Source organism: Miniopterus schreibersii (assembly GCF_964146895.1).
Source record: "Miniopterus schreibersii genome assembly, chromosome: 12".
NCBI classification, from domain to species: Eukaryota; Metazoa; Chordata; class Mammalia; order Chiroptera; family Miniopteridae; genus Miniopterus; species Miniopterus schreibersii.
Genome location: NC_138112.1, coordinates 69,301,138 through 69,327,672, shown reverse-complemented (window position 1 = coordinate 69,327,672; position 26,535 = coordinate 69,301,138). Strand labels below are relative to the sequence as shown.

The following is a 26,535-nucleotide window of genomic DNA, read 5'->3' as shown; positions in this document are numbered from 1 at the left end:
GGACATGCCCGTTTTTCCTGTGGTGGGAGCCTCACCCGTCAGGAGCCAGGGCAGAGCCCTTCCCTCCTGCAGGAGGCTGCTGAATGGTCAGTCCTTCCTGCAGACTCCTGTGGCCTTTGTGGTTCAGTGACCTCAACAGCACCCCTGTGATCACACCCTTCACTCATGATTCATCTGTTGTGATCCTAAGCTATGGCATATGACTTCTGTTGTTTATCTTTGTCACTTAACATCCTTGAACACAGAGTTGGGTCTTCCTGTTCTGGTGTGACCCACGACAGACGACCACCAGAGTTTGTGTTTGAATTTTGGAGCCTTTATTAGCTGGCCGGCGGCTACAGTTGCAGCGTCTCACCCATGTAAGAGCCCAACTGCAGCCCTGACCCTCAGTTCTTCCCTCATTTTATACTCAGTAACCACAAAGGCACTGCGGTAAAGGGGTCTCCAAGAATTTGTTAGGTTGTCAGCTTTTGGTACAGGAAACAAGGGGGGACCTTTAGTAACACAAAATGGACGATTTAAACACAATGTTTTACAATGAGTAATGGGGTTATGCTTGGCTGGAGCGTGACTGGTTTGTTTTTTCTATAGGAACCCAGGGTGGGGGGGCGGTAATTATTGGGCCAGCTTGTTGGGCCTTGTCCTGTACAATAGGGATCTTGTTTTACCTTTACTGTTAGTTCCTTAGGTATATTCTTCTGGCCATGGTGGCCAGAACATTCCTACAGCCCTGCCTCAGCTCAGAGTAGCTCTGTGCACTGCTTATGTTGACCCTGTGTGGCCTTGGGCTTGTGCTGGGGACTCGGGGAGGCTCTCCACACCCCAGGCCCCAGCTGCTGGTTCTTGGCTCTGCCAGCAGCCCAAGCCAGCACTTCCCAGTACGAGTTCAGCAGGACTGTCTCTCCCTGCCCCCAGCCAGGATTCCAGCACCGCCAGTTCTACAGGCTGAAAGGTAAGGACTAGGCCTGGGCCCTGGCCTCAGCCTGCCCTGGGCCCGTCTGGCCTTACCCAGCAGCCCTCAGCTCCACAGCCAGCAGGCGTTTCCTCCCTATTTTTCCCTTCAGCCTAAAAGTCATGCTCCTTGGTTGGTAAAGCCTTCCTTCAGCTCCCCTGAAAACCATGGCTGCCCCTCCTCTGCAGCCCCCCCCCCCCAATCTGGTCCTATAATACTGCAAACATTAGAAAGTCTGCATGGAAAGAATAGCCCCGAAAGTGTCACAGGCTCCGAGCCTGGGTTCTCAACTTGCTGGCTGTACTCTGCGACGTGGGCAAGTTCCCTAACCTCTCTGAATCGAGTCTGTTCCTTAGTGACATAGAAACGATCTGTGTCATACCCTCTTCTCAGGGGTCTGAGGCCATCAGGAGCTTGGTACAGGGCCTGGCTGAAAGGATGTGCATTTGACAGTCGGTGGCTGTCACTACCGACTTGGGCTACTTTCCTCGCCCCTGCAGTACCAGGCACAGTGACGGCCACGCTCCCCTCTCCCAGACCCCCGGATCTGACTAGAGCCAGGCAGCGCACACATCCAGGGAAGGGGTTAAACACTGGCAGGGACTTCATCCCCCACCCCCAGGCAGGATGGAGGCAGAGAAGGTAATAGAATCAGGCAGACGGCTGGGTGGAATTTTCCAGAGCCCATAAAACAGGACCAGTCTGAGTTGCTAAGGGAGGTCACCATGGAAACGGTCACGTGTGCCTGCCTCCTGGTTATTCCCACCTGGCTTGAGGCCGATGACTCAAGCTCCAGGCCTCTTCATTGGCTGTCGCCGCCCTCTTGCCACTGAAATCCAGAAGGAGATTGGTCAATCGCAGTTGCTGGGCTGAGTTAGACCTTCCCCACCCCCACAGGGAACCTGCTGAAAGCCCTTGTTTTGAGACTGAGGAAGACTGGTAGGCTGCCAAAGATGTTGCCATAGCAACTGCGTTCCTTTCTGCCCTACTTGGAGTTAATAGTTAACTTCTTTGCAGTTGAAGGACTTTTCCAAAGGCAGAGAGGGTGTCAGCCATTTTACACTAACCTGACCTCCTACCAGGGTAGTCCAGGAATTTCAGAGCCTCCACTTACAGCAGTGGATGCCAGTCCACCCCGGGCTTGGTTTCCTTCTGTGAAATGATATATGTATTCATTCCAGGACTCACTACCTTCTAAAGCTGGAGTAAGGCTCCCACTAGCCCAAGTTTGCAAATGATCATTGTAAACTGTAAAGCTCTGTGCACTCACCATGTGTCTTTAATTGATTGTCATTGGCATTAGCTCAGGGCAAAAAGACCCTATGAGGTGGTGTTGACCCTCCCACTCCTGGGCCCCCCAGAGCAGAACCCAGAGCCCCCAGGACAGTAGGGGGGGGCTTTGGAGTTTGCTTCCTCTTCTGCCACCAACTGCTGTCTGGAGCCATCAGCAGTTCACATAGCCCCGAGGAACACATTTTCTATAAAAGGATTTCTGTAGATCTCAGGAGGCCGTTCCAGTTCTGACATTCCTGCTTTCCGCAATAAACCTGTGGAACTCCTCATGCCCACAGGAGGTAAAGTTACTGGCAACTGCCCTACCTGAGCACTTTCTATGCAGCAGGCACTGCACACGCATTAGCTCAATCTTCACAGCAACCTTAGAAGGAGAGTACCATCATTCCAGCACATACCCATTTTACAGATGAGGAAACTGAGGCCTGGGATTAGCAAGGTCAAGATTTGAAGCCTGGTGGTCTGGCAGCAAGTCTACACAGCTATCTTTCCAGGTACCAGCTGAAATGAAAACAAATAATATGCATTGATTCAGAGGAGGTAAAACATCGGGCGCAGCAAACCCTGGAATAGCAATGAGAAGCCCTAGGTTCTACTCTAGGTCCTGCTGTTGAGTCACGCTGTCACCTCCAGCAAGTAACTTCCTCTCTTGGCCTCAGTTTTTCCATCTGTAAAAATAAGAGGTTATGCCAGACCTCTGAGGGCCTTTCTGGTTAAACAGTCTTTGAGAGAGCCCGGCCGGGAGTGGCTCAGCGGTCAGGATCTAAACAGAGTGCACACATTTCCTTTCCTATGTCTCTTAAAGCTCTATTATGTTCTATAGTTTTCCTCTCCCCACCTTTCTTTCCCCTGTAATTTATTTGCTGAAGACTCTGGGTTGTTTGCCCTTGGAATTTTGCACACGTGGATTTTGCTAATCAGATCCCTGTGGTGTGATGTAACAAATTCTTCTGGCTCCTCTGCATTTCTTGTGAACAGGTGATTAGATCTAGAAGCTTGATCCAACTTGGGTTCCTTTTTTTTACAAGAATGTTTTCTGGATAGTGTTGAAAACATCCAGTTTAAAAATAAAATTATTAGCCATGTAATCCAAAAAGCTGGGAGTCATACTGCTCTACCAGGAATTATTTGGTTCTAGGCCTCATGCTTGGGTCTAGCCAGAGCCCCAGAAAATGCCTTGCTCTGCCGTGCAGAGCTGCACTTGCTGAGCTGTTCCTGGCATCCTACTCACTGCAGATGTCGCAATGCTCCGTGAATAAGGCCTTTAGTTAGGAAAGCTGCTGTCAACAGCCGCCACATCCCTATGTGAAGACCTATGTGAAGAAATTTCTTACAAACTGTCACCAAATGTTTGCTTTCCCTGAGAAATTGGGATGCTTTTCCTTATGGACAAGATAAAGCATGTAACAAATTCTGTCCCCTTTTTCTTTGGCTCCCAGGAAACTCAAAGCCATATGAGGCACAACTTTGGTGGTGATACAGGATTTTATGACTTTTTTTTAATTCTATGGCCTTTTCCCTTGACCTTATTATTTTTTTTAATCCTCACTGAAGGATATGTTTTTTTCATTGATTCTAGAGAGAAAGGTTGCCTCCTTTATGTGCCCCGACTGGTGATCAAACCTGCAACCTGGGTATGTGCCCTGACCAGGAACTGAACCGGCAACCCTTCGGCGGCAGCCCTTCGGCGCATGGGATGATGCTCAACCCACTGAGCCACTCCAGCTGGGCTCACTGTATGTTTGTTTTTTAATTGTTTAAAATTCTTTTTTTATCCTCACCGGAGGATATTTTTTCCATTGCTTTTCAGAGAGTGGAAGGGTGGGGGGAGAGAGAGAAACATCGATGTGAGAGAGTCGCATCGATTGGTTGCCTCCTGCTCTTGCACTGACCAGGGCCGGGGATTGAGGCTGCAACAGAGGTACGTGCCCTTGGCGAGAATCGAACCTGGGACCCTTCGGTCTGCTGGCCGACGCTTTAATCACTGAGCCAAACCAGCTAGGACTCACTGTATGTTTAAAAGCTGTCTCCAATCCTTTGTGTAAAAGGTGCATATAAAGAGATAAATTAAAAAATTAGTAGCAGAGCAGGGGCTGGTCTTCCTGGCTTCTAGCTTCAAGTCTTTATATGATCATGGAACAGAACTGCATTCATTCAGCAAACACCGTCCGTGCACGGCAAAGCTAGTGAAAATAAGGTTTTTGCCTTCCTGGAGCATACATTCTAGTGGAGGAGTCAGGAAACAATTCCAGTGACTAGCAGCCATGTAAGTGTTCTTAAGACAGTTCGGCCGTGGGATATAGAGAACCAGAGGAGGAGGCCAATTTTAGATAGGGTGGACAAGGACAGTGACATTTGAGCAGAGTTGAAGGATGAGCATGAACCAGCTTTGAGAAGAGATGGGGGAATCTGGATGGAAGGAAAAACAGGGTGGACAGATGAGGTCAGGGTCACAAAGAAATCTGTCTCAGGGAAGGGCTGCTCCCCAAGGCGAGAGGGAGGTTCCTTCCCCTCACCTCATGCAAGAAGTCTCCTAGTAACAGGCCATCTGTCCTTGGCATATGAATGTGCAATATGCAGCTGTTGTTACTGCCCCCAGATACCTGTGTTGAAATACATGCCTACAACCTTCTCTGTCCGTGGGGGCCCTGAGCCTTCTGACTCTTGGGCTTAACCTCAGACAGGCAGCTACTGGTATCCTGGCTTCCTGCACCATGTGTCCTTGGTTCTCCTGCTCTAGGGGCTGTACCACAGGGCAGGAGCTGGGTTTTACCTGGACGAGCACAGCCCCAGAGGAGCCACTCCCCCCATCCCGGCTATCTCCAGAGAGCAGAGGTGGATGTTGGGGGTGGGGGGGTTCGCGCTCAGGATTGTTTTCACTGGTGTTGGTGCGTCAGTCATCACCAAACACCTTGCTCAAGCCTAGACCAGAAGGGGCTCCTTCTCCAGGTTATAGAAGTGAAGGTGTGGTGGGGGCTGATGTGGAGGAAGCATGGGAACTGTTAGAGCACAGAAGAGGGCTTTAACCCAGAGGGCTTTAACCCAGAGGGCAGAGCTAGGAGGGCTTCCAGGGCAAGTGATCCACAAGCTCAGAAGAATACTAAAACATGAAACAAGAGGCTTGGGACTTGGTTTTGTTCCTGTAAAATCCTCATTATCTAAACCAGTGACCAGTCTCTGCCACATAGTAGGTGCTAAGTAAACATCTGTTGAATGATAAAACAAGCCAGGCCTAAAGGAATGTTGATTTAGTGGTAAGTAGTGAGCTCCCTATCAGTGGGAGAAACCAAGGAGCAGCTGAATGGTCACTTGTCCGCCAGAGCCTTCCATCCCCAGGCAGTGTGAGGTTAATGAGAATAACCTGAGGCCCGCCAGGGGCCCAAAGATGCCAATCCAGGTACACGCAGACTGCGGGTTTAACCTCTTTGAACCCGACCCCTCCGCGCCTCCCAGCCCCGGCCTCGTCCACGCCCTCCGGCACTGGAGGCTGCCGATAGCGACTCCGCCCCCCAGGAACCCTGAACCCGAAGGCCCGCCGGCCTGCGCCGCAGGGTCCTGCAGCTCCGGCTGCTGGAGTGCGGAGTGGAGCGGGGCCCAGGCTGACGCAGCTGCCCGGCCCCGCGGCAAAGGGAGGAGAAGGGGCGTGGGCCTGGGTCGCACTTCCCGACCCCACTCCAGCCCCAAGCTGGGACAGAGAGAAGTTCTGGGGCGCGGCGCCCCTCCTTTCCGACATTGTTCCCCCTGCCACCCTGCTCAGCGTCCCCTGACACCGATTCCCTTGGAGGACAAGTGACCGGTCCACTAAGCTCCCAGCCCTGGGCGGTTCCCCAGACTCAAAGCCCTTTCACGGAAAGTGCCAGGCCCTGTTCCAGGGGAGCTGACACACGCGTTGGTTCCTGGTTTGGGGAGGCAGGAAAAGAAGTGGGGCCGAGAGTGGAGCTGGTGGACGCGCCCAGAGAAGACATTCCAGAAGGGACTGCTCTGGGGCTGGCTACAGGGGCGCTGGAGTTCCCGGGGACAGAAGGGGGCGCGGGGAACAGGGCAGCGGGGGCGGGGGACGGCGCGCGCAGAAGCACAGAAGTGTGTACGCGCGCCCCCTGTCGGAACAGGCGGGGGACGTGCGCAGAGCGGACGAGAAGGAAGGGCACTCAGAGGGCACGGGCTGGGATGTGAAGGGCTTGATGCCAGGCGGCCGGTGGAGCTGGGTGCCAGGGAAGGCCGCTGGCCCTGTAACTGCAGGGCCAGAGGGGAGACGGGCCACGCACGAGAGCCAGAGGCTGAGGCCCGAGATGCCAGCCCCAGCTGAGGCGCAGCAAAGGCTTGAAAGCCGTTTTGGAGCGGGTGGGACAGAGTACTTTATAGATAACCTTCCTGAAGACCGCAGTCCTGCTGCTCCACCTCTCACGCACAGGATCCTGGGTCCTAGTCCCCTCCCCTCCGCCCTGCTCCTCCCAAGATGTTCCCTCCATCCTTTCTCCAACCCTGGGGCACTCCTCTCCCTCCAGTCAGTCCTGACACCCCCACCCCTCCACCCCCGCATCTGTCTTATACCCCAGTTATGAGGGGCATGGTCTGATGATCCCAGGGTTGCTCCTTCTGGAGCCCTTTCCCGCCTCTAGACTCCCCTCCCCAGCCTGGAACTCCTTGGGTTTTCCCATCCGTAAAGCCAGGGCAGAGACCGTGGGTGCCGCTCCACCCCACCCCGATTTGGAGCTATGGGGCCAAGGTCTGAAGATTGGCCGCCAGACCCCAAAGCCCTGCCAGATCCAGGGAGACTCAGGCGGTGGCGCCTCACCTGACTGTCCTAGTAAACATCCCTGCCTGGGTATCTGGGACCCTGGACCTGGGGAAAACCCACTGCCTGCTCTCCCCTTGGGCAGAGGCCGGAAAGGGCTGGGGGCGGGGCAGGCTGCCTCTCATCCGCAAGTCTCCCCGCCTTGGGCGGTTCCCCGGTCTGTTCCTGGAGGCCAGGTGGGAAGGAGGAGCCTCGTGGGAGGGAACTCCAGGGTCTCTGTGGGCCTCCGCTTTTGAGAACTGTTTTTTCCTACGGACTTGGCCTATCTTGGTTCTTTAATAGTGCTGGGGTGTGTATTGTGGTCCCTGATCCAAAGGCTAGGAAAGGAAATCTGGGCAGAGGTGCAGAGCAGCAAGGGTGGTGGGAAGGGCCCTATAGCTGGTTCAGGGGGTCCAGGAAGGTCCCAGGGATGGAGGGGGTGAGTCAAGTGGGGCCAGTATCCTCACTTTTTTTTATTTCAGAGAGGAAGGGAGAGAGAGAAACATCAATGAGAGAGCATATCGATTCGCTGCTGTTGTTCCATTACTTTGTCCTTCCATTATTTATGCACTCATTGGTTGATTCTTGTATGTACCCTGACAGGGGATGGAACTCAAAACTTTGGGGTATCAGGACGATGCTCTCATCGAGCTACCTGGCCAACTTCTGCCAATTCTGCCTTCTCCACGTCCCCCTTCCTGCACTGCCCCCTTCCCCCAGACCTCTCCATATTTACTCTCCCCTGTCCCCCCTACCTCTTCCCCTGAGTCCCACATCTTCTCCCTTCAGGAAGCTTTCAATAAACCATTCTTTGGTCCTGTCCCATCCATGGCCTTAGTGAATAAACCTAGGCTTCTATGGCTACATCAGGCCCTTCAGGACTCAGCTGCCCCTCCCCTGTTCCAGCTCCTCCTGGCACTTCTGGCTCACCTCATTCACCCCCTTTCTCTCAATCCTGGTGAACTCCTTTGTCCTGGGGACAAAAAAGGGGTTCTATGGAAAGTAACCTCACAGAGTGATCTGATTATAAATTCCTAACTGGGAAGGTCGTGGTGGGTAGTCATGCCCCAGGCAAATAACTTTTCAGTAAAAGATTTCTTTGCCTTAAGCAGGCCCGGTCCCTGCTTCTGTGCATCTAGGTTAACGCACCTTTGAACTAAGCCTAACTAACCTCAAGAGAGCAGCACGCACTCCTGTTAACTGTCCTGTAACCCAGCCCCTGCCTGGCTTTCTCCCACCTCCCTCTAATCTTCCTAAGCTCCCTTCCTAATTTCAAATTTATAAAAGAAGCTGCAGAACTGTTCATCTCCAGAGCATTTGAGACCTTGCTCCCTGGCCTATATTGTCAGTTTGGCTCAAATAAACTCTTACAAAAATTCTCTACAGGTTTGGATGTTTCTTGCGTCAACAGTCCTGAGATCACCTCAGCCCTGCAGCCTCCTTGAATACGTGAGTGTAAAGATTCTGTCGCAGGGCTGCCTAACCTTAGGGAGACAGCTGACCCATTCCTGTCCCTGGGGCCCAGCTCAGGCCTCAAGACAAGGGCACCAGTGACACCAGGCCCCTAGTGTCTAACTCAGGTCTCAGAGTGCTGCCACCAAGTGTTGTCAGTCCACTCTCGCCCAGCTAAGACCAGTAACTCTGGGAAGCGCAATATCAGCAGAGATTCAGAGAAGGGGTTACGTAACACTCTTGTTAGGAAAAAAATCATTCACAATTTGAAAACAAGGCAGAAGGATGATTGCCAGTCCCAACTTGGCAATGAATAGATCGATGTTTCTATCTCCCCCTCTCCCTTCCCCTCTATAAAAATCAATAATAAGTCCGGCCGGCGTAGCTCAGTGGTTGAGCATCGACCTATGATCCAGGAGATAGAGGTTCAATTCCTGGTCAGGAAACATGCCGGAGTTGCAGGCTTGACCCCCAGCACAGGGTGTGCGGGAGGCAGCCCATCAATGACTCTCCTCATTGATGTTTCTATGTCTCTCTCCTTCTCCCTTCCTTTCTCTGAAATCAATAAAGATATATATATTTTTTAAATCAATAATAAAAATTAAAAAAAAAAAAGGATTGGAGATCTAGTTTGGTACATGAGACCTAACAAACTATAAAATACATAGGGATAAATTTAAGAAATGTGTAAGGCTCTATGTATAAAGTTATGAAAGATTTTGGTATTTTATAACAAATGTTACAAACAAAATGTTGTGATATTTAAACCTGTAACATTGATATGTTTTATAAATAACAGTGAAATGTACAAAGAAAAAAGTAAACACATACACTAAAGCAAGAACACTGTTTTCCCAGGCTTCTTCTCTACCTTTCTAAGTATATTTCTGGAACTGGCTTTTGGGGGGTGAGTCAGGAACTTGAACACATCTATAAATAGATAAATAGCTGTGACGCAGCTCGGGCTGAGCGAAATGCTGGTGCTGAGGCACCGGGCACTGGGAACCTGCGTCAGGGAGACAGTCATGAGCACAGGGAGGCTTCCGTGAGCGGGTGGGGCTTCAGTTAGGCCGGAAGGATGAGTTGGTGGATAAGTTGGCAGGACATTCCAGGAAGGGGCCTTCGTCTGGAGGTGGGATGATAATTTTTACACAGCAGATTCCTAACAAGGGTGAGACTGAGGCGCCCAGAGAGAGGCGTGGGCTGAGCCAGGCAGAGGCCCCACAGCCAGTGTCCTGGCTCCAGCCTTACGGAGAGCCAGGCTAGATGCCGAACCAGTGGCTCAAGTTCCAGTCCCAAGAGACAGGAAGGGTCCAGGCTGTGAAGCTCCTGCACTGCTCAGAGTGGGGGCCATGAAGGAGCTCCTCTTCACTGCAAAAAGGAGGTCTGTACCCCTAAAGGGTCTTTCCAGAACGTCGAAGAAGCTGGGAACATGCTTGGTGCAGGAATGGGAAGTATGCCTACCACCACCCAGGCAGGGCCAGGCATTGCCCAGAGGTGGAGCTCAGGGCTCTGAGGGCTGCAGATGAATGTGCTTTGAGTCACAAGATCTTGTTTCCACCCAGGGAGTTTCTCTGAGGAGCAAACTGCCCCCTAAGGAGCGCGTGCCTGTGGTACAGCCTAGCAGTGTGGGCAGGGGAACACCTGATCCCCAGAGGGAAGCAAAGCCTTCACCCCCACCCCCACCCCCAGCCTCTCCATAGCCCTGGGAAACAGAGGCACAGAGAGGGCCAGGCCTGGCTCAGGGTACCCCTGTGAGGAAGTGAAAATAGCCCGTCTAGATCTTAGTTTTGCTGCTCTGCAGAGTCAGTTTAGGTCTATGTTTGTTTTTTATTTTTACCCTTAAGAGACAGGCCTAAATCCCATCATTACTTGTCAGAGTCCCCTGCTCAGACATGGCAGCATGGCATGCAAGGTCAAGGCCTAGGTCTACCAGACCTCCTCCTATTTCACCTGAAACTCCCACTCTTCCCAAAAAGGAGGTGTTTATTGTATCGTGTAAGTTAAAACACAGAGGTGGTCTAGGCCTCTGGCCAAGGTGGCCCCTTGTAAGCCACAGCTCTCCACCTCGAGGCTCTGCTACCCTCTGGCTGCCTTCTCAGGCCTTGGATGAACTGGTTTGTAGTGTACATAATAAACAGGGAATGCATGTTAAACTGGTTTAACAAGTATTAAAAAATGGACAGCTTACTGTGATTTTCTCATGCTGTGGAATGCTACAACCATGAGGGACCACAGGGTTTCACAAGAGGTTCCTGGGAGGTATTTCAGAGTTATCCAAATATTAGGCTCATCAGATCGCCACGAAACTGGAAGGGAAAGGCCTGTGTCAAGAAGGTCAAAGCAAAACAGACTAGGCCAGAAGAAATGCAAAGGGGATGTGACAGTCAAGGGATCAGAGAGGACAAGGAAAGAGACAGGCCCCAGGAGTCTGGGTGTTGAAGTTCAGTGAGAGTTCAGGAAACGGGCTGAAGCAGGAGGGAAGGCCAAACTTAGCCCCAACTCAAAGATGAGAACAGTATGACCCTGACTCGTTTCCCATGCTCAGTAACAGGGGGCTTACAGTACATGGACCTAGTGTGTGGCTGACAGAGGCCTTCTTTCTGCAGCTTGCTCTGGCTCCTGTGCCTCATGTTTGCATGGTGTCTCTGGTTCTAGTGCTCTTCCATTTTCCTGCTGAGCTCTGCTGAGCTCTTCCAGGTCCCTGGATCCTTCCAGCCCCATATGTTATTGGGAGACAAAGTCACCTATGGCCAGGAGTGACCGGGAGTTGGCTGTTTTCAATTAGAGACTCTACATATGTAATTTTATGGCCTCCTGTGGGGCCCTGGAGCATGGACTCCTCCACTGGGTCTGCTTCCTGGTCACAGGAGGGCAGTGGCCTTGGCCAGGAATCAATTTTTTTTCCTCATTAACATTATAACAAGATGATGTCATCCAGCCAGGCGTGGCTCAGCTGTTGAGCATCAACCTAAGATCCAGGCGATGGCGGTTTGATTCCCAGTCAGGGCACATGCCCGGGTTACGGGCTCGAACCCTGGTTGGGGGCGTGCAGGAGGCAGCCGATCCATGACTCTCTCATCCTTGATGTTTCTATCCCTCTCTCTCCCTCCCCCTTCCTCTCTCTGAAATCAATAAAGATATATTAAAAAAAAAAAAAAGAAGATGATGTCATTTGAGGACCTGCTGTACATTGTTTTGCCTTAAATGGTCAATTATCTTCTAAAGCCTTTTACACTTATCCATATAGCTGTCATTTCTGGTATTCTTTATTCCTGTTTGTCTATCCTCATTTGCAATTTGTCATTTCCCGTCTATCTGAAGGACTTCCTTTAATATTACTGTAGTGTGGGTCTGCTGGAGATACATTCTTTAGCATTTGTATGTATGAAAAAGTCTTTATTTTGCCTTTGTTTTTGAAATATATTTTTGCTGTACACAGAACAGTAGGTTGACAGGTTTTTTTCTTTCTACCAGTACTATTAAGAATCACAGGGGATCAGGTAAAATACTCAGAAGGGTTTTGCCCAGGTAGCAGGCAAAATTAGCATTAGCTCTAGATTAAAATCTTCCCTGGTCTTGCCAAAGAAAGCTGAAAAGCAAGATCCAAAAGGAACAAACTGTTTCCAAACTACAAAACTGCATCCCAGAAGCAGTCTCTGTCTTGCACTGCTGTCGCCCTTATCTTTAACCCTTTTTATGTAACGTCTCTTTTCTTTGGCTGCTTTTCCACTCTCACTAGTGGGATCCCAGTCCTATGTGATCTGAGAATTTTTCCTTCTTATCCCTTTGGTGGCTTTTTTCCTGGCTTCAGATAGTTTTCATACATTCGTGCATTGATCAGGAGTCACCTGAAGACCCAAGGGAGACCCTCTGTAGATCTTTGAAGTTCCTTTCTGGTTCTCTGCCCTGTGAGCTTTTGCCACTTTGGTCTCCCAGCTCCCTCTGCCTGGGTTCCCCCTTACTGTACCCTGTGCCTTGAAAATTTTCTCCAGCAAGTTTGGAGAATTCTAGGGCTCACCTTCTTTTTTTTCCTGCTTCTCACAGTTCAGTCCTTCAGTGCCTGATGATCAACATCTTAAAAACTGCTGTTTCTTATATTTTGTCTGGTTTTCTATTTGTTTGAGGTGGCATGGTAAATCCTGTCCCTGTTGCCCCATCTTTGCTGGAAGTGGAAATTTAATGTATTTTACATTTATTTCATCTATAGTTCCATACAATAAATGAATCAATAATACTTAATGATTTAATGGTAAGATTCAAGAAGAATACATTCCGTTTCAATCTCCTCTTTCAGGATACATTATGTTAATGTTTTCTCTTTTTGTAGTTCAAAATGGACCCATGACTTTTCAGATTTATTATATGTCAATTGATCTTGGCCAACAGTCTCCTTTTGATGCCTGTTTATGTGGACATCTGTCTTCTTTGTTGCCCAGAACCCAAAGACAGATAAGAAATAAGGCCTGCATCAGTCAAGGTCCAATCAGGGGAGAGGAACCATACAATAATTTGAACAGGGAAGATTTAAAATAAAGAATTGTTGCCCATCTGGAGTGGCTCAGCGGTTGAGCGTTGACCCATGAACCAGGAGGTCACAGTTCGATTCTGGGTCGGGGCACATGCCTGGGTTGCAGGTTTGATCCCTGGTGGGGGTGTGTAGAAGGCAGCCGATCAGTGACTCTCATCATTGATGTTTCTCTCTCTCTCCCCCTCTCTTTGAAATAAGTTAAAAAATATATTTAAAAAAATAAAATAAAGAATTGTTAACTACAACAAGAGTAAGGAGAATTCTAAAGAAATAGCAGATATAAGGAACAGCTACTACCCCGAGGGCTAAAGTAGGTGCTCAAGGAAGAGGCTCCTCACAGCAGGGCTAAAATCCTGACCTTGTTGGACAGGGCACAGTCCACTCCTAAGGAATAGCAGGGACATTGCTGCAATGGCACACTGTCAGAATTTGCTGGAAATCTGTCCTCTAGGGTATGAGGGAGGCTGCTCATGGGGAAATGTTTGAGCAGGACTGCATTACATTACTGCCTGAGGGGGGAAGCAGGGGAAGTGGCTGGTTCTGGTACTGCTGACTGCTCGCACTGTAGGAGCCTGTTGCTGAAGAAGCCACCCGCACTGCAGGAGACTGCCAAGGCTGCAAACCAGAAATGAAAACACCGTTCTTTTGCAATGTCTCTAGCGCCCTCTACTGACAAAGCCTAATACCATACTTGCTGCCAAAGGAAAAATATTTACAGGGCCCCGATCCATTATTGGAAAGCAGACATTAAAGGGTGAATATGGAGCTGAGAGGCAAGAAATTGATAAATGATACAACCTGGCTCAAACATCCACAGACATTCTACAGCTCAGGGCAGCAAGTGATAGTTTTTCCCTGGCTTGAGACCAGTAGAAAAACATAAAAACTAGTTATAGTAACTAAGTCCATTAGGCAGCAGTCGCAAACTAGGTGGGTAGCCAAGTAGGTTACAGACACGGACAATAGGCCAAGTGTATGAAACACTCAAATGCCAAGGAAAACCATCTAAACTTAATGTTTTTATTGAACCACAGTGCAAACAAAAAACATACAAAATTTATAATACTGGATATTTCAAAGATAAAATTTAAAAATATACATTGAAAAATAGAAATCTTTAATTATTAAAATCTTCTTTCATAATCTCTTACTCCTTTGACTTAGAACCAGAAACCTGACACCTTTTTTTCTGCACCAAGATGTCAATGTCTGGTCTCATATTTCGAGTTGCAATGTGTAGAATTGAATTCAATCCTGTATCCTTTAACTGGGAACGAAAGTTAGTTTTACTCAATTTCATAACAGAAAACAACTGCTCACAGACATAGGTGCTTCCAAACATGGACAGAATCTTTGCACAATGGTTTCTATACCTAGGGTAGCTCTTGCTGAGGTATTTATAGAATTCTGGTATTCCAATGTCGTCGTATTTAGTTTTCAGTACCGTATTACACTGCAGCTCAATAACTTCCATTTGTAATTCCTCATTAACACTATCAATGTTAACTGAGAAAGGTGAGCTAAACAATGCCAGTTCATTTTCGTAATGTTTGAAATCAGAGAACCTTTTTTGGAATTCAATCTTCAACTCTACAATTCTGGGGATGTAGATTAAGCCATCACTTTCATTTCTGGAAACGGATTTCAGTGTAGGAAAGTGAGCCAGGTTATTTACTGCCAAATGAGTTTCCCAAAGACTCAATTTTGCTAGGAAAGAGCAAACGGAATCATACATTTGTGTAACTACCTGTGAACGTGTTTGCAGAGAAATATTCAAAGAGTTTAGATGATTTGTAATGTCAACCAAAAAGGCCAGGTCTCTGATCCAATCTTCACTGGTGAGCTGGGGAAGGGATTTGCCCTTGGATGACATGAACATATCTATCTCTTTTCTCAATTCAAAAAATCTCTTCAGTACCATGCCACGACTAAGCCACCTTACCTTCGTATAGTAAAGGAGGTTACCGTATTGTGCATCCAATTCCTCAAGCAAGGCACTGAACTGTCTGTGGTTGGAGCCCCGGAAGCGTATCCAGTTCACTGTGTTAATCACTACATCCATGACATGTTCTAGCTTTAACTTCTTAGTACAAAATAATTCCTGGTGAATAACACAGTGAATGGATTTAAGCTCTGCATCCCTGCAGAACATTTTGACCTTGGATTTAAGTTTTGCAACAAGTCCAATGTTATCACAGACCATTGCAGGAGCACCATCTGTGGTCACACTTACCAATTTTGACCAATCAACGTTAAACTTTTCGAGACTTTTCTCAACCTTCAAAAATAAGTCATTTTCAGATGTTGAGTCTGTCATGGGTACCATGTCTAAAAGTTCTTCAGTGATGTCAAAATTCTCATCAACACCCCGGATAAATATAATCAACTGGCTTGTGTTATTTATATATGTACTCTCATCAACTGCAATAGAAAACCTCACGAAGGACTTCACTTTTTCTCGTAACTTGTCTTGCAAGTTTTCAGCCATGTCTTTTACTCGCTGAGCAACAGAGTTTCCAGTTAGACTTATGTTTGCAAATGCTTGTTTCTGTTCAGGACACAGGATTTCCACTGCACTTAGCAGACAGTCTTTTATAAACTCACCATCTGTAAAAGGTTTTGATGCCCGGGCAATTTTTTCACTTATTACATAACTGCATTTCACAGCAGCATCGTTTATTTTGTTTGTATTCGATGATAAATGGTGTAGACAGCTTAGACCTTTTTTTAGTTCATTAAGTTTTTCATCACGCATCTTTTCTGTATAACAGTCAAAATTCTTACTATGGTTTGTTTCATAATGTCGCCTTAAGTTGTATTCTTTTGACACAGACAAAATTTGGTTACATATTAAACACATAGGGCTATTCTTTACTTCCACAAAGAAATATGCTCGCTCCCACTTTTCTTGAAACATGCGACGCTCTCGATCCATCTTTCGTTTTCCCACTTTTGACAGACATAGGTGCAAAAAGAGAGTTGACCTTTATTTACTGTAAGAAACAACAGCTCAAGCCTCATGCTACAAGGTAACTGATATGGTTTTGAGAACCACAGCAAACTGTAGAGCCTTGCAAAGAGGGCAGCCACTACTCAGCTATGGCAGACTGTTGGTATGTGGGAACACAGGCCCACTGTCACCAGATCACCCCAATTTTTGAAGCAAAGCCAAACAATGAATTTTAACACAAAATCAGCTGACTTTCAGAAGTTGTAAGTTAAATTTAAAAATGTTAGACACTGTGAAGGGCAAATAAAATTAGTCTAAGGATCATGAATTACACCAGTTTGGGGCCTCTGTAGACCACTCACCTCCTAGCATGCGGCCAACGACTTCCAGGGTCATTAGGGCCTCCACCCCACACTGGCCCAGGGTGGCTTCATCCTGCAGGGGAGAACCTGCCAGAAGCACGACCTTATCCTCTGTGGTGAAGCCCTCCAGGGAGGCTACGAGGGCCTAGGAAGGAAAGGGAGAGTCGAGAATGCTCTGTGAGGAAGCCACAGGACAGGCAAAGGGCGATGGGTTAGGGACGCTCAGGATTACACTATTATCTTTACCTTGATCTGGGCAACTGTCTCCAGGCCGGTCACTTCAAGAGTGTGCAGCTCCCGGGCGCGGACAAACAGCTGCATGCCGGCGACTTGAGGACGGAGAGGAGCGAGGTCAGCAGCTGGCAGAGGCAGGGGGAGGATGCGGGAGCGCAGGACAGTTCGTGGGGCTGAAGGGCGCCCGAGGACCCGGCAACATCCTACGGGAGCAGTGGGGCAGAACTGACTAGAGCCCGCAGGACGGGCACGCGCGGCGGGCCAGTCCCCCTGCGAACCCGGGGGGTGGCCCCCGCTTCCCCGTCCCCCGCAGCCTGCGCCCTCCAGTCCTTCAGGTTTCAGTTCTACCTTGTTTTACCTGTGACACTGCCCCGCGCCGCCGTAACCGTGGAAACGGGATCCGCAGGCTACAGAGCGAGGGCGTGAACACACCCGCCGCTAGGGGCGCATTGCGTCATTGCCCCGCGACGGCCGCCCCCAGGCCGCGCCCCGGCCCTCGCCACGCCGCGCTGCCATCTGCGCAGGCGCGGCCCCGCCCCGGGCGCGCCGGGGCTCCGGAGAGCAGGCTGCCGGCCGGACTGTGGGGCGCGGCCGGTGATGGGAGGCGCTTAGTGTAGCGCCCAGTCGGAAGCCCAGCTGTTTGTCCGGACCTCGGACCCATGAGCCCTCCGCCAGAACCTTGGTTTTTCTTTCTTTTCTTTTTTTTAAATATATCTTTGTTGACTTCAGAGAGAGGAAAGGAGGGGGGGAGAGAGATGGAAACATCAATGATGGGAGGGTCCTTGATCGGCTGCCTAGCCCGCAACCCGGGCGTGTGCCTTGACCGGGAATCGAACCCTGATCTCCTGGATCCTAGGTCAATGCTCAACCGCTGAGCCACGCCCGGCCGGGCTCTTTCTTTCTTTTTTAAAAAATATGTTTTTATTGATTTTAGAGAGGAAGGGAGAGGGAGAGAAACATCAATCGGCTGCCTCCAGCCCGCCCCCTACTGGGGAATCTAACCGGTAACCTGAGTATGTGCCCTGAGCAGGAATCGAACCAGCCACACTGGCCAGGGCTGGAACCTTGTTTTTTCACTGGACGTGGACATCTCTCCTTAAGCACAGAAAGGGTGCAGAGCAAGAGAGTTGGTGAAGGGTGTGCAAGGGGCACAGGGGCTTCAGGGGCGGCGAGGGGCAGAGGAGGCGGGGGCTGCAGGAGGGATACTAGATGACCTCACTACAGTGAGCCACCTGGACAGCTAGCTAACACACCCCACCTTGCGGCCCCTCTTGCATTGTAACCCTGAGGCCTAGTCCAGCAATAAGTTGTTGTGTTGGAAAGACATACTCCAAGTGGATCCTTAAGGCAGAATAGTTATGTCATAGATTGTTGAAAAAAAACTTGGTCTGAATTCTAACTCAGGATTTACCCTTTCCAAGCCCAATTCTTCTCTTCTGTGAAGTTGGGTAAAAGTAATTACTGTCTTGTAAGATTGCAGGAAATATGTATAACTCTCAGCACAGTGTTGGGTGTGTCTGTATAAATCCAAAACTGGGGAAAACCTGTCTCAGAAAGGGACTTTTTTAAAAAAATATATATATATCTTTATTGGTTGCAGAGAGAGGAAGAGAGAGACAGAAACATTAGTGATGAGAGTCGTCATTGATCGGCTGCCTCCTGCACGCCCCCAGCTGGGGATCGAGCCCACAACCCCGGGCATGTGCTCTGACTGTGAATCGAACCTCGATCTCCTGGATCCTAGGTTGATGCTCAACCGCTGAGCCATGCCCGGCCGGGCAAGAGACTTTTAAGTATGAAAACTTTAGACCTTTGCCTGGTATAATCCTTCACACTCCAGAGCCAGACTGAGTTCAAATTCCAGCTCCATGGTTTACAGTCTCTGTACCTCTCACTTTTCTTATTTCAGAATGGAAATAAACTACTCCTGAGAATTAAGTTAATGTACAGGGTGGGAATAAGTAGTTTTACAGTTTGTATGGAAAAAGACATGCAGGTTATGATTATTATAATAACTTTATTAACTCAAAAGAATGTCACAATGCAACTGTAAACCTACTTTTTCCCATCCCTGTATTTATAAAGCATTTAGAACAGTGTCAGGCAGAGTAAGTAAAACATAAATTATTGTTAATAAATAAAACAGAAACACTATGTTGGGTTTGAATTTGTGATCCAAACCTTCAAATGCATCTCCTCACTTGCGACCCACATGTGGAAGAAGCAGACATTTCAGAGGCCAACCCTTTTTCCAGCCTTGTACTCCCCTAGTCTGAACTCCTGGCAAATTGAACCCAATGCTTTTCTACCTGCCCTACTTTATGGGGTGCTCTCAGGTGCACAACATCTTCCAGCTTGTCTGCAAGGACCACCTACTTATACCAAGCTCCAGATGAAAAGAGGGGAGACATCTGGCAAGTGGGTGAGTGGGTCAGACTTCTGGTCTCTGCCTTTTCGGGCCTAGGGAGCTGGAGCCCACAAGGCTGAACTGTCCTCCCTGTGGTCTGGAGGGATGAGGACTTCCGTTCCACTCTCCCACACCCTGCTGTGGGGACTCAAGCCAAGGCGAGCAGCAGGGACTTGCAAAGGAGGGAGAGTGGAACAGGAAGGCTCCTGGGAGGCACCCCACCCTGACACCTCTGCCCATGGAAACAATGGTGCCCCTGATAGTGTGGGGAGGAAGGGCCTGGAGTGGGAGCTAGAAGGAAGCAAGGACACCACAGGGACTCGAACCCTGACCCAGCAGTGCTGGGTGTGCCACCACCAGTGCCTTTTGCTTTTTCCTGCTCATTTTCTCACAGACTCAAAGGTGAAAAGCAAAACCTGAACGCGGCCATGAGCTGCGTCCAGTAAAAGAAACACCTACGGCGGCTCCGCGCCTCCCTCCCTCCCAGGCTCACTCCTTCCTATCCTGACACCCCTTTCCAAGTACAGCTGGGGGACTCTCGTCCCCTCAGCTTCAGGGCCACAGGTTTCCTGTTGTGCTGGATGCACGTCCGAACTGCAGGAGCCCATGAGGTCAGACGGGCAAACTGAACCACAAGTTATGGTCCTGCCTGTTCTAGGAAAGTGACAAGTTTTTTATGTGTATAGAAATTTCCAGAAAGATTTGAAGAAATTTGAGAGGCCACCTCTGTGTAGTAAGACTGGGATGGGTGAGAGAAAGGGACTTTACTTCCCTTTTGTATCTTTTCCATGGCTTGAATTTTCTACTCTATACAGATTACTTTTCTATTTAAAGATAAAAAAATCTTAGGTTTTTTATCAGAACAGGAAACCTAAGAACTAGGGGACAGTCCGTTTGGGCACTCTGGCCCAGCTCGAATGCCAATGGCTATCCAGGTCACACAAATGCGTCCACCTGCCTCGCCTGCGGTCCTCCGATCTCTCCCATCCTCGCTGTGGAGTCCTTTCTGGGACCTGCCATTACTTGAACATGAAGTCAAAAGCATGGTGCCCCCACTGGCCTCTCACCGGAGTCTGAGTTCCAGGGAAGACGGGTCTAAGTCACCAGGGCCCAAGGTTCATGAAGCCCATCCTGGACCCTTAGCCAGTACCTGCCCCAGCCCACTGCCCGTAGCACCCACTGCTCCCAGCCCAGGCTCTGCCTCTGCGGGCCCCGACGGGTCCAGTGGAAGCATCCCCCACGAGCTCCGCAGTCCTTGTCCCGGAGTCCCATCACCTCCTCTCTTGGGGAGGGGCCCTCATGTCAGCCCTGAGGAGTTCAGAAGTCCATCCTCAGCAAGGTCCAGGTGAGAAGCTTTGGCTCAGAGAGGGATGAATTCTGCTCAGGGTCACACGGAACTGAGAACTGGGTCCTTTCTACTCATTCCAAGGAATGAATGTGAGCAGAGCCAGCCCCACTTCACACACACACACACACACACACACACACACACACAGTCGTACATAACGGTCACACAGTCATATACACAGTCATACAGATACAGCCACATACATACAGTCATACATACACTGTCACAGTCATATATACACAGATCAGCCACACACACACAGTCATACATACACTGTCACACACAGTCATATACCCACATAGTCATACATACACAGCTTGTGGACTACCAGGTGGGCTGAGTCACACCTGCAGGCTAGCCCCGCACCTCTCACCCCGGCTCCCTCACCCCCCCAGTCCCTCCTCCTGGCCCGTCTTCCCTCACAGCCTCCCTTCAGCTTCACCCCCACACACCACAAAGGGCAGCACTTACTGATTGCAGCAGGAGAGAGGAACCATGAACGGCCATCTAAGTCCCAACCTGACGATGAAGGAACAAAGCTCTGGCCTTAACAGGCCTCAGAAATGTGGGGAGTCAAAACATACTCTGTAAGATGAGCAAAGAATTAACGTAACATGTTAGTGACAGGCCTCAAGGCTTGTACTGCGGGGACCCCAGGGAGTGCACTACAGGGAAATGCCCGCCGCTGGCTAAAAGGGCGAAAGTTAGAATGGCTTCAAGGAACCACTCCGCACTCAGTCCATGAGCAGAAGTAAAAAGAAATTGTGTCTGCAGGGCCATGGGGGAAACAACAGTGTACATAACTCACCCCTTAGAACCATCCGGAGGGCACGGGGCAGTGAGCAAGGACAGAGCAACTGCCCCTTCCCTTTTGCCAGTTGGGACTGCTAACCAAAGGTAGCCTTGAGGTGTAAAGGGAGATTTGCCCAAAGACTCCGACGGTGAGTTACAATCACAAACTGCTGGAACCAGCCCCCCTGGCTCACAGGTGGCCCTCACAGGCTCACCCTGGCATTATTTCAGCATGGGGACCTGTGCCCACCACATAACCTGAAGTGGAAAAGCAAAATAACCAATCACAACCGTGCGAAATAAAGCAGAAAAGAAATGTAAAAATAGCTTCAAAACTCTGTAGTTGAAAGTAACCCCCTGACAGGTACTTCAGTCAAATGCAAATGCAAACAGGACGCCGCCCGGTGAGGGGGCAGGGGGCAGGTGCAGGTGCAGGTGCGGGTCTGGCCTGTCCACAGCAGACAACGTGAATTCCAAGCAGAGAGCCCTCCACAGAGGAGGTCGGTTTGTGCTGCCGGGAATCTCGAGGTTCCAATAACACTGCAGTAAAACACATGGAACAAAACTGTAAGCTGCCTCCATGGGTGTGGGGAGAACCAGAGGTGGTGGGAGTGTGGGCCCACTTCTCATTTACAGGATAGAGTGAATCTGGATCGGACCGAAAAACACCCAGAGGAAGGGACTGAACCAGAGTGTGGAACATGACCGACAATACTTCCCTGACTGCCGCGGGACATCGATAAAAATAGCATACCTGAGCAATTTAGAAAGGGAGCCACAGGCTGGAAAAAGCCGAAACTGTACAGGTCACTCACTCAGGTAGCCAACCATTTGTTAAATCAGAAATTGATTACAATAGTTTAAAAAATAAAATTTTCCAAACACTTAAAAATTTTAAAGCATGCTTTTAGATAACTAGTCACATTATACAGAAGTGAAACCACAAAGCATACAGGACATAAGGGCAACAAACTCTGTCCCCAAATATAGATGGGGAGGCCTTCCGGTGCCCTGGAGTCACACCCTGAATCCTCACGGCAGCCCCCACCAGCCCCAACTTGCACTCTTCTGGGCCCCAGCCAGGCCCCTTCACAGCTCAGAGGCTTTGCCCATGCCCTTCTCTCAGCTGGAAATGCTCTTCCTTACAGATTTTCCTACCCCAAAGTGAGAGCTCAAAGGTCCCCTTCTCTGGGTGAGGGCTTTGTCTTCACTCTCAGGCTGCTCTTTATTGTTAGTTTGTTTAATGGGGGCGCCATGAAGGCAGGGCTGGTCATCTTGTTTGCCTGTGTCTGTGAGACCATCTCAGTCTCTGCCATGGAGAATGTTGTTGGAGGGACCGCTGGAGATGGGAACCGTGGAATGAAGCAACGGTACTTCTCTATTTCCCTTTGTGATGCCCCCAGGTGCCTGCTAGGCTCTGGCCCAACAGAAGCCAGTACCTCTATTTGGGTGGCATCGGCAGCCTCCATAGAGAAACTCCACGCCTCAGCAGCTGAGGCCTTGTCCAAGGTCACAGGGGTGATGGCGTGGCGGGGCTGGAGCAGGACTGCCGCTTGCCAGCCTCCCTCACTGTGCTGCACCTTCCCTTCCCACTGTTAAAAGTATGGGAGTCTGAACATAAATGAAGACTAGAAAAACAGTAACACAACAAAATCCAAGGAAAGCAGAAGAATGAAATAAAAGAAGTAAATAACAAAATGAAAGCAGTAGAACTGCTTATTTTATCTAAAGCTGTTTCTTTGAAAAGGTCAATAAAATGCATTTCTACTCAACACAAAGGAAACTAGGAATAAGAACGAAGTGAGAAAACTACTCAGAAAGAGAATATTAAAATGTAAAAGGATATTTTATACTAATATATATGAAAAAGAATTTTCTTAGAAAATATAACTTTAAAATTAACATAAAATAGAAATATTCACTAGCACAGTAGCTCAGGAAGAAATTGACCCTGCAAAAAGGAGTTGCGGCAGCCCCAGGAACCTGCCTCTGGCTCTATTTCTATCATAACAGGGACAGGAAGCAGCTGTGCCCCTCACTCCGCTGTGTCCACACCATGTGACCTCATTTCAGCTTTGCACAGACCAAGAAATAGGTTTAACACCGTTTTTGTTCTCATTTTATCACCGAGGAAACTGCCTTAAAGAATTTAAGAAATTTGCCCAGACGGTATGGCTCAGTGGTTGAGCATTGACCTAGGATCCAGGAGATGGCGGTTCGATTCCCGGTCAGGGCACACGCCCGGGCTGCGGGCTCGATCCCCAGTCGGGGGCACGCAGGAGGCAGCCAATCAATGATTTTCGCATTGTCGATGTTCCTATCTCTTTCTCTCCCTCTCCCTTCCTCTCTCTGAAGTCAATAAAGACATATTTTTTAAAAAAAGAATTTAAGAAATTTGGCCAAAGTCACATGCTATTAAGTGACAAAGCAGGGAATAGAGGCCAAGTTGTCAGAGCTGTGCTCTTAGCCAACGCTCTACTGTGCTTTTCCTGATATTGTTACCAAAACCTGCCTGACAACGCCCCTAAGTCAACAAGGACCTTCTGATTCATTTCTGTGTCGACAAAATAAAGCTCCAGGCCAGGGAATGTTTGTTTCAGAAACAATAGGAGAGCATACTATTCTATTAATATTAATGAAAAAATTAATACTCCATTAATATAATTAATCATTAGAAAATGAAAGAAAAACCTGAGGCTCATCTCAAAAGATGCAGGAAAGACATTTTAATAAACCCAACATCTATTACTGACTAAAAAGCAAACACTTCTGAGCAACCGAGATTCCAGGATACCTAGTGGTTGATGCCAGCTGACATCACACGTGAAGGGGTGCACCCGAGCAACGCTCTCATCTGTTTCACATTTAAGGATCGCACTTCTTTATCTGCCTCCAGACACTCGTGGTCTCATCGGGGACACCCTCCAAACTTTAATCATTCACACACCACTGTGAGACTCCCCCCCTAACATTTGAGTATAGCAGCCCCCCCCCCCATTAAATTAATTCATTTTAAAGATGTGAAAGTGGAATCACCAACTCCCACCTGAATGCGAAAATGTATCTGCAAATGATATATCTGATGAAGGTGTAGTATCCAGAATATATAAAAACTCTTAATAACCCAATAATGAAAAGACAAACACCCAATTTTAAAGTGGTCAAGGATCAGCATAGACACTTTTCCAAAGAAGACACACACATGGCTCACAGCACATGAAAAGGCGTGTGGCATCAGTTATCAGAGGAAAGCAAATCAAAATCACATGAGCCATCACCCCTCATGCCCGTTATGACAGCTGTAATCAAGTCAGATAAGAACAAGTGCTGGCAAGGATGGAGAAGCTGGAAGCCTCGCAGAGTACTGCAGGGATGTAAAACGGTACAGCTGCATTGGAAAGGTTTGGCAGTTCCTCAAAAAGTTAAACAGTTATTACATGGCCCAGCAATTCCTCTCCCAGGTCGACACCAAAGGGAATTTAAAACTTACGTTCACACAAAAATTGGCCCACAAATGATCAAAGCAGCGTTATCCATAATAGCTAAGGAAGTGAGAAGCACCCAGATTCCAGATGATGAATGGATAAACCAAGCGTGGGATATCCGTACAATGGAACTTCGTTCAGTCACAGGAAGAAACAAAGTGTTGTTAAATGCCACACTATGGACGAACCTTGAATACATTATGCTAAGTGAAATAAGACGGACACAAAAGGACAAATACATGATTTCACTTATATGAGATACCAAGAATAGGCAAATTCGTAGAGACAGGAAATATAATAAAGGTGACCAGGGACTAGGGGAGGAAGGGAAGGGCAGTTATTGTTTCATGGGTAGAGCTTCTGTTTGCGATGATGAAGTAGTTCTGGAAATGAACACTGGTAATGGTTACACAACAGTAAAATGTTAACATCCACAGAACTGCGCACTTCGAAAGCATGCATGTTCTGGCATGTGAGTATTTCAACCTAAAAAAGGAAAAACAGGAAAAATAACTTTATTTCAAAAGAAAACTATATTATCACCATAAATGGAAAACCAGTAATTTTTCAAATACATGTTAAAATAAATACATAAATATTAAAATTTAAAATGACTATCAGCAGATCATCCCTAAGGACCAGCAGCAGGGCAATTACCCCTTCAGCGACTTGATGCAGGCTGCTGGGGCTTATGTGCACCTTCCAGGGCCCTGCTTGACCCCCCCTCCTTCATTTGCTGACAAATCCCACAGGTCAGGCGGGAGCAAGACTACGATGCTCACAGCTCATTAGTAATTATAGCCAATGCCAAGAAGACAGGTGAGAGACGTGTGAAAAATGAATAAATCACATGGATAATATACTTATTAAAGGTGACTTGTTACTTACTTGGAAACCCTAAGAGAACAGTGCCAAATAAGCACAATGCTTACTTTAACCTTCATCCCACTTCTTAGTAAATAATACGATTATACTTTTTTAAAGATGGGGAAACTAAGGCAGAAAGCTGGTCACAGTAAGAGGCGGGTCCAGCGTGAAAGCAGGGTGATCTGGCTCAAAGGCTTACACTTTTAGCAAGATACTGCATTGCCTCCAACTGGCCCTAATATTGAAGTTCAGCATAATTTACTACACACACGTCTTACCATATGTTACCATCATCTGAATTTCTTTTCCCTTTATTAGCAATAATCGCAACTCAGATAAACCTCATTAGCTACGATGCTGCCATTGCGCAAAGCTCGTCTGAAATTTTAATTGAAAAACACACCCAACCACAATACAGAAAAACCGTTCTAAAACAAATGTCGTAAGTGTGCATAACCTGTGTCAGAGCAGTCTGAAATTCCTGAATCTAAATTTCTTAAGGAAAATCATCCTATCCTTAATGAACAGGGAGGCCAGTTTCTAAATGGGAAGTCAGTACTGTAATATGTTTATATTCATAATGCAATCCCAATAAAAATTCAAATACTTTCATTACAAATCTAAAATAATTAAAACATTGGGTTGGCTCAAGGAAAGACAGATCAGTGGTACAGACTAGAAAGTTCAGAAACAGAACCTAGTAATTAGATTATTTAGTCCATAATCAAGCAGTGGCATTTCGGATCGACAGAGAAACAATTATTCAGTAAATGGTGCTGGGAAACTCGGTTAGCCATTCTGAAAGAACTGAATTAGCTCTGTGCCTCATACTGTACAGCAAGTTAACTGCTAGGTGGGTTAAAGAGGTAAACCCCGGGGCAAGACCCAACATGCAAATTTGAAAGGCGAACTACAAACCCGGAAACCTCTTTGTGATAAGGGTGACTGTCCTCAACCCGAAGAGCTCCGGGGAGTGGCAACTGAAGCGGCGCCCAAAGCAGCTGACAAACGCCAGAAGCGAACATTCGGCCTCACGAGTCGAAATGTGCAAATGAAAACACCGGAACACTGTTTCTTGCCTTCCAACG

General features: G+C 48.3%; 1 protein-coding gene and 1 long non-coding RNA gene across 5 annotated transcripts; both read right to left on the bottom strand.

The window, feature by feature from the left end:
- Positions 1-296: 296 nt before the first annotated feature.
- LOC308564834 (ubiquitin-like protein FUBI) lies at positions 297-17,062 on the bottom strand. Of its 4 annotated transcripts, none has more exons than XM_081153592.1 (5): positions 16,907-17,062; positions 16,561-16,751; positions 16,315-16,459; positions 2,644-2,746; positions 297-1,781 (listed from the first exon to the last, which is right to left on the bottom strand). In XM_081153592.1, the coding sequence occupies exons 2-4, from the start codon at positions 16,633-16,635 to the stop codon at positions 2,649-2,651; spliced, it is 318 nt and encodes a 105-aa protein (XP_081009718.1). In that variant the 5' UTR covers positions 16,636-16,751; positions 16,907-17,062; the 3' UTR covers positions 297-1,781; positions 2,644-2,648. The 4 variants fall into 4 exon arrangements, with proteins under 4 accessions (XP_081009718.1, XP_081009719.1, XP_081009717.1 ...); XM_081153593.1 differs by having other exon boundaries at positions 16,897-17,014; XM_081153591.1 differs by lacking the exons at positions 297-1,781; positions 2,644-2,746 and adding an exon at positions 12,711-15,951.
- A 2,268-nt stretch (positions 17,063-19,330) lies between these two features.
- Positions 19,331-22,012, bottom strand: LOC308565414. Its single transcript, XR_014000038.1, has 3 exons — positions 21,112-22,012; positions 20,775-20,888; positions 19,331-20,370 (listed from the first exon to the last, which is right to left on the bottom strand). It is a non-coding gene; the product is annotated as an uncharacterized lncRNA (long non-coding RNA).
- Between the last annotated feature and the right edge of the window lie 4,523 nt (positions 22,013-26,535).